The 7,500-nt window shown below is 49.1% G+C and overlaps 2 protein-coding genes across 3 annotated transcripts in view; both read right to left on the reverse strand.

Moving 5' to 3' along the window:
* galnt17 (polypeptide N-acetylgalactosaminyltransferase 17) overlaps positions 1 to 2,351 on the reverse strand; it is an 8,814-nt gene extending 6,463 nt beyond the window's left edge. The window contains exon 1 of the mRNA XM_084020236.1: positions 1,557 to 2,351. Within this exon, the coding sequence (XP_083876362.1) occupies positions 1,557 to 1,803 (247 nt within the window). The 5' untranslated portion in view covers positions 1,804 to 2,351. The remainder of the gene's footprint in view (positions 1 to 1,556) is intronic.
* Positions 2,352 to 3,221: 870 nt separating this feature from the next.
* Positions 3,222 to 7,188, reverse strand: rhbdd1 (rhomboid domain containing 1). 2 transcript variants are annotated; one of them, XM_084019467.1, is made up of 8 exons: positions 6,932 to 7,188; positions 6,287 to 6,451; positions 5,920 to 6,199; positions 5,617 to 5,749; positions 5,240 to 5,328; positions 5,042 to 5,098; positions 4,809 to 4,952; positions 3,222 to 3,980 (listed from the first exon to the last, which is right to left on the reverse strand). In XM_084019467.1, exons 2-8 carry the CDS (start codon positions 6,437 to 6,439, stop codon positions 3,871 to 3,873), a joined length of 966 nt encoding a protein of 321 aa, XP_083875593.1. In that variant the 5' UTR covers positions 6,440 to 6,451; positions 6,932 to 7,188; the 3' UTR covers positions 3,222 to 3,870. The 2 variants fall into 2 exon arrangements, with proteins under 2 accessions (XP_083875593.1, XP_083875592.1); XM_084019466.1 differs by having other exon boundaries at positions 6,899 to 7,188.
* Between the last annotated feature and the right edge of the window lie 312 nt (positions 7,189 to 7,500).

Here is a 7,500-nt window from a genome sequence, read left to right on the forward strand (position 1 = left end):
TATTTACACTAAACACCTCTAGAGTCTCTAACTAACACGGTGACGTATTTACACTAAACACCTATAGAGTCTCTAACTAACACGGTGACGTATTTACACTAAACACCTCTAGAGTCTCCATCTAACACGGTGACGTATTTACACTAAACACCTCTAGAGTCTCTATCTAACACAGTGACACTAAACACCTCTAGAGTCTCTAACTAACACGGTGACGTATTTACACTAAACACCTCTAGTCTCCATCTAACACGGTGACGTATTTACACTAAACACCTCTAGTCTCCATCTAACACGGTGACGTATTTACACTAAACACCTCTAGTCTCTATCTAACACGGTGACGTATTTACACTAAACACCTCTAGTCTCTATCTAACACGGTGACGTATTTACACTAAACACCTCTAGTCTCCATCTAACACGGTGACGTATTTACACTAAACACCTCTAGAGTCTCTATCTAACACGGTGACGTATTTACACTAAACACCTCTAGTCTCCATCTAACACGGTGACGTATTTACACTAAACACCTCTAGTCTCTATCTAACACGGTGACGTATTTACACTAAACACCTCTAGAGTCTCTAACTAACACGGTGACGTATTTACACTAAACACCTCTAGAGTCTCCATCTAACACGGTGACGTATTTACACTAAACACCTCTAGAGTCTCCATCTAACACAGTGACACTAAACACCTCTAGAGTCTCTAACTAACACGGTGACGTATTTACACTAAACACCTCTAGAGTCTCTATCTAACACGGTGACGTATTTACACTAAACACCTCTAGAGTCTCCATCTAACACGGTGACGTATTTACACTAAACACCTCTAGAGTCTCCATCTAACACGGTGACGTGTTTACACTAAACACCTCTAGAGTCTCTAACTCACACGGTGACGTATTTACACTAAACACCTCTAGAGTCTCTAACTAACACGGTGACGTATTTACACTAAACACCTCTAGAGTCTCCATCTAACACGGTGACGTATTTACACTAAACACCTCTAGAGTCTCCATCTAACACGGTGACGTATTTACACTAAACACCTCTAGAGTCTCTAACTAACACGGTGACGTATTTACACTAAACACCTCTAGAGTCTCCATCTAACACGGTGACGTATTTACACTAAACACCTCTAGAGTCTCTAAAGTCACTAAACAGGATATCAGACCTTCTCTTGCTCTGATTGGTTGATGGATGCCATGATGTTATTGGTTGGGACCAGCTGCAGCTTCATATTTGTTTTTTCAGGAATAAAAGAATATTGGATTTTGATTTGAAATGACCAAGACATTTGTATTTGGATATATTAGTAAATGAGTGAAGATCCTGATTTTACATTTCAGATCCACTTCGTTTCATTTGAAAGTTTGACATTACTTATTAGAAGAATATTAACAGGTTCACTGTCCTGGTCACGTGTCCCAAACAGGCTTAAAGGGGACCGGGATGTGGGACTATGTGACCTTCCTCGGGGCCCCAGGAGGAAAGTTAGATCCCATAGTCCCCCACCCGGAGAACCGGGTCGCCTACCGTTCAGCTGCCGGTAGACCACGTCCTCCAGCGAGCTGAGCCTCTTCAGCAGCACCTCGTGGCTGACTCCGGGCCCCTGCGCGGTCCCGTTGGCCCGGGGCCTCCTCCCCGGTCCTGCCGGAGCTCCCGGTCCGACCGGCGCATGCACGCTGCGCGTGTTGCACTTGGCCCAGAAGGTGATGAAGCCGGCGGCCGCGAGCAGGTTGAGCAGCAGCAGGACCCTCCATCTCCGGAGCACGAAAGCCATGGAGAGGTCTCCCGGGTCCGGGTCTCACGGATTCAGGGCTGCAGGGAGAAACACCGTGTCGCGGAACAGCGGAGACCACCAGGGACCATTCCGGGTCCTAAACGCGCCCTGTCCCGGTTTGGCTCCGGGCTGGTTCTGGGTCGCATCCCCGTCTGAGGATCCGAGGGACGGCGGCGCTCGTCCGCCGGACAAAGACACCGGGAACAGAGACCCCCTCTGTGATTTATGATCCCGGTCCCGGTCCCGGTTTTTCTCTGCGTGGATGGTGAAGTCCGTCTGCGGTCACACGGTGCAGGATTCAGCGGGGAGAGAGGAGCCGTCGCGGCCGGGCAGAGCGCGCTGATGTCGGGCAGAGATGCAGCATCCTCCGCGTCTCCTCCTCCATCTTCTCCGCCTTCATCCCGCCGCGCTGAACGCCTTTTGCTCGGCGGTGCCGAGGAGCCTCATCCGGTGACGTCGCTCCTCAGCGGCTGGGGGGTGGGGTTAAAGGTTTGTCTTTGTCCCCAGAGGGAGATCCTCCTATTTACACAGAAATACTCCATTCATTCAGTACTACACAGAAAATACCAAACTAAATCACCTGGTGGAGAACCAGTAAAACCAGTAAACCGTCAACTTTCCACCACAGCAGGACTGGTCCAGGTCCAGCAGCTGGTCCAGGTTCAGGTCCAGCAGCTGGTCTCATATGGATGTAAACAATGACTTATTATCATTATTATGAAATGAAGATCAGCTGTTCCTCAGTAATCTGGATGGTTCTAACGAGACGTCGGATTAATCAGAGAAACACATCTGAGGATCAAAGAGTTCAGGAAACACAAGTTTGTCATCGCTCCGCCTGATTGGACGGCGTCTCCCTCTAATCAGCGAGCAGGAGGGCGAGCGAGGCCTTGATGGACAAACCGGAAGTTCCATTAAGTTCCCTGAACAAAGCGACGGGTCATTAGAGAGGGGCTGAGATTATAAGTAGTTATTTTTCTCATCTACAGTATTTGGGTATATGATATGGTATTTCAGGTCCCAGTCTGGAACCGGGTCCCGTTGTGGTGGGTTCGTTTCCCAGCAGCATCGAGGTCTGAACATAATACTTATAATCTTCATAAAACACACAATCCTTCTAGTCACTCATTAATAATATTAACGCTCATTTACAGAATAATTACACTAGTTCACTTCAAATATATAAACATATATATATATATATATGTGTATAAACACACACACAGTACATATATAGTTGCTAGAATCATCAGTAGTTATCATTTCCATAGTTGTAAAATATTACTCGTTTGTTTTAATCCATTATTCTGCTAATTGTTTGCTTTAAGTGACAAATCTAAATATGCAAAAACACAAAATATTTTGACTTTACTGAGAAGAAACAAGTCCCGTTAATTTTTTATTGTTATAAAGCTGATTTTATTTGTTATAACTTTAATATACAGATTATTACAGACTATAATTTATCAACGCTTCATAGAAATGTTTTTATTTTTATAATTCAAAGTGTTTAACATTGTGATAATAAAATAAATGAGATGTTTATTTTTTGATGATATAATTAACATTGTTCACTTTAGAGGAATAATAATAAAATATATATTTATACGATATAAAAACACAATATTCTACAGATTATTTACCGTAAACATGTATTAATGGTTCAGAGTCTGAGCTCAGGTCAGTCTGGTCCAGCAGACACCAACATCAGTGTCCTGGTCCAGGTCCAGCACCCAGACCTCCTCTAGATCTCCTCCCTACGTGGACTCTGAAACCAGTTTGTGATGTCAGAAAGACCTGATCCACCTAGATGTAGTTTAGAGGAGTCTGGATCCAGAGACTTCTGGTCCAGAGACCAGAACCTCTTGGACCCGAGTGGAACCAGACCTTCCTTATCTTCATCATCAGCTGTGGCCTCTGCAGTCTGACTCCGAGTCCTGAAGGACTCAGTGTTAATGAGTCTGTGACCTCTGACCTTCTCAGTCCTCAGCCTGGGGACCAGAGTTTGGACCAGGATCCAGGAAGGACCCCCCCCCCCCCCCCCCTCCTCCTCCTCCTCCCCCCAGTTCAGCTGTCGAACCTCCTCAGCCTCCTCATCCGGAGCTCCTCAGCCGTCGGCTCCCCAGAAGGGAGGAAACCGTAAGCAGGAGGAGCAGCTCCTCTCCGGCCGCTCGGTCCTACAGATCACAGGAGATCTCCATTAAACCACAGGACCAGAAGGATTCACCGAGACCACAGAACTACAGGTTCAGGTCTAGGAAGACCTGAAACTAATCTGGTTCACGTGGAACCAGAAGAGACCTCCAACATTTAGAGGAGAACTCAGCCCTAAACAAGGGGGAGGAGCTTCCTTCATGGGGGAGGGGCTTCCTTCATGGGGGGCTCTGATGGTTCTCAGACCACCTCCTCCCTCCCTCCTCTCCCACCTCCTCCCCTCACTTCCTCCCTCACTTCCTCCCTCCCTCCTCTCCCACCTCCTCCCCCACCTCCTCTCCCACCTCCTCCCCTCACTTCCTCCCCCACCTCCTCCCCCACCTCCTCCTCTCCCTCCTCCTCCCTCCCTCCTCTCCCACCTCCTCCCTCCCTCCTCTCCCACCTCCTCCCTCCCTCCTCTCCCACTTCCTCCCCCACCTCCTCCTCTCCCTCCTCCTCCCTCCCTCCTCTCCCTCCTCTCCCTCCTCCTCCCTCCCTCCTCTCCCACCTCCTCCCCTCACTTCCTCCCTCCCTCCTCTCCCACCTCCTCTCCCACCTCCTCCCCTCACTTCCTCCCCCACCTCCTCCCCCACCTCCTCCTCTCCCTCCTCCTCCCTCCCTCCTCTCCCACCTCCTCCCTCCCTCCTCTCCCACTTCCTCCCCCACCTCCTCCCCCACCTCCTCCTCTCCCTCCTCCTCCCTCCCTCCTCTCCCACCTCCTCCCTCCCTCCTCTCCCACCTCCTCCCCTCACTTCCTCCCCCACCTCCTCCCTCCCTCCTCTCCCACCTCCTCCCCTCACTTCCTCCCCCACCTCCGTCACGCAGACTGTTCCTGATGGCCGCCTCTATCTGCTCCTCCTCCGTCAGACCTCCTGTATATGCTGCCGTGTGATTGGTCGCTTCATCAGGTGGATACGGACGGTAACCTGAGAGTCCTCCAGCAGCGCCACCGTAGCCTGCAGACAGACAGGCAGACAGACAGGCAGACAGGCAGGCAGACAGACAGACAGAAGGCAGGAGGATCCAGTGAAACCAGGTTTGGTACCTGAGGAGCTGTAAGAGGGTCCGGGTCGGGGGTTCGATCCCCTCGATGTCACCAAGTCTGATCAAAACACACAAACAAGGAGAGAGTTTAACACACACACACACACACACACACACACACACACACACACACACACACACACACACACACACACACACACACACACACACACACACACACACACACACACACACACACCTGCACACTTCTTCATGGCGGTCTTCAGGGGTCCGGCGGTGTAGAGCAGACCCACCAGGATCCCGGCCAGGTGACCAATCAGAGAGGTCCTGAAGGAGCAGAGCACAGACTCATGAGAGGAACTCTGCCACCTGGTGGACAGGTGTAACCACAGCATCCGACAGCACGTCTAAAGATTCAGCAGACTTCTTATTACTCAAATGTTGAAATGTGATGTTTGTGACCTTTTTAATTATTTATGTTGTATTATTATTTTTATTTATGTTAAACTCCTGATTCCTGATGTCGGACGTTGAAATCAGGGTTTATACGGTAATTAGTGAACTGGTCCTTTAACGCTGGTCCTTTTGGACCCAGGTGCCTGATGGGTAACTCACCCTGGTGAGGTCACGTGGATCAGGACTAGCTCCACCCAGCTGGCGTAGCTGTTGGACACGGGGAAGCCCATCACGTAGGTAACACCCCCGGGGTGGTAATGGTTGCCGAGCACCTTCAGGGCAAACAGGACACCTGCAGACGGTCAGCAGGGGGCGGGGCCAGAATAAGTCAGCAGGGGGCGGGGCCAGAGTAATGAATACATACATACTCCTGCCTGTATGTGCCTTTACTTTGAGTAACACGTGGATGTGAATGTTCCATGTTGTTACATTACATCTGTGGGGCTTCGTGGCTGCGCCTACCTGAGAAGCCGACAGCACAGGCCATGCTGTAGGACTGGTCCTGGGTCAGCTCCGTTAGCCCCGCCTCCAGCACCAGATACACCAATCCGGTGAGCAGGGAGAAGACGGCCAGCAGGTAGAGGAACCAGGCGCCGCCCAGCCGCCGCTCCAGCTTGGTTCCTTTCCAGAGGAAGGACGCCATGTTGAAGTAGAGATGCCAGTCGTCGGCGTGGTGCAGCGGCGCCAGCAGGAGGCGCCGCCAGTCCATCAGCCAGCAGGTCTGCTGGACGCTCACGCAGGCCTACGATGGAGATCACAGTTCACAGGACCTCAGATACGCGTTTCTATGACGACCAGTCAAACTCAGAACCGTGTTCTCGGGGTTTACCTTCATCAGCGGAGCTGCAGGGAACAGGAAGAGGTACACGTTGAGTCCCAGGACCGCCAGGGTGACCGGGGGGATGTTGTCCAGACCCACCTGGAACAGCTGGGAGGCCAGGAGGACCAGGCCCAGGTGGGACCCCCTGTGTCGGTTCCTCATCCTAAAGGCAGCCTGAAACAACAGTGTGATTGTTATAATAATTATAATTATTCAGTCAGATCACAGATAAATAAATAAATAGGAAATGATACATGAGATGTGATAACTCAAAAACAACGATGAGCTGCAAACTGGATTTAAAAGCCAAGGTTTACTCCAAATACTGAAACTTAGAATGAAAAATACATTCTCAAATATCAACCTGAACTGAAAATGAGTGACATCAGGACATCCTGATGTAGCGTTTCAAAATAAAAGCCCTTTGAAATCTGAACCATCTTCCCTCTGAATTCAGATTATGACTAATTACTACAAAGTGCACAAGATTTAACTTTAAAATGTACACGCCCCCCCGTCTGTTGTGGTTTTCGCTAGCTAGCACTTGTAGTTTTCCGGTAGTTACGACAGTCTCACGCATCTTAACCACAACAACAACAACGAATGAAACCGTCCAGATACATCATAAATCATCATGACGTCAGATAAACATACTGTGAGTTGAGTCGGTCGTCGGTTGTTTGCGCCCCTCTTCCTCCGTCTGTGACGCTGTTACCAATGCTAACGCTAGCGCTAACGTTAGCTGGGTGTTTTAAACGCGTCGAGTTCGCTTCAAAACGATTTCAACGCTCTGACGCGAGTTCCGGTTCACGTTTTAACGTCAGTCGCACGTTGGCGGCGTATTTCTGTTGTATTTCATCATACTAGCAACTTCTCGGAAAAAGTTTGTTGATAGGCGGATGTGACGTGACACAACAACAGCGCTACGTAGTTAGCGCATGCGCGTCTTCTTCTTTGACATTTATTGGCGGTTGTAAACAACTGTTTGGTGCATTAGCGCCACCAACTGGTTGGGATCAGAATATCTAACATGGACAATATTAAAATAAATAAAATAAATAACTAAACTCTTCTCAATCATGTTAATTTGTCTAAGATACTGATTTGTCATGTATTGAGTTTTGTAGAGTATCTATTAGATCACACTGTACTTTGATCTTTGTGAGGTTTTGAATCAAATGCCTTGTTTCTTCCTCATATTTCTGACAATAACGTATAATGTG

This window comes from Eutrigla gurnardus (genome assembly GCF_963514095.1).
Source record: "Eutrigla gurnardus genome assembly, chromosome: 10".
Lineage (NCBI taxonomy): Eukaryota > Metazoa > Chordata > Actinopteri > Perciformes > Triglidae > Eutrigla > Eutrigla gurnardus.

Excerpts from the sequence above, each read along its gene's own strand:
- rhbdd1 (XM_084019466.1), bottom strand. Across the intron at positions 6,200-6,286 it reads CTGCAGCTCCGCTGATGAAG|GCCTGCGTGAGCGTCCAGCA; the intron begins GTAAACCCCGAG and ends TCTCCATCGTAG. Across the intron at positions 5,329-5,616 it reads ATCCACGTGACCTCACCAGG|GACCTCTCTGATTGGTCACC; the intron begins GTGAGTTACCCA and ends CTGCTCCTTCAG.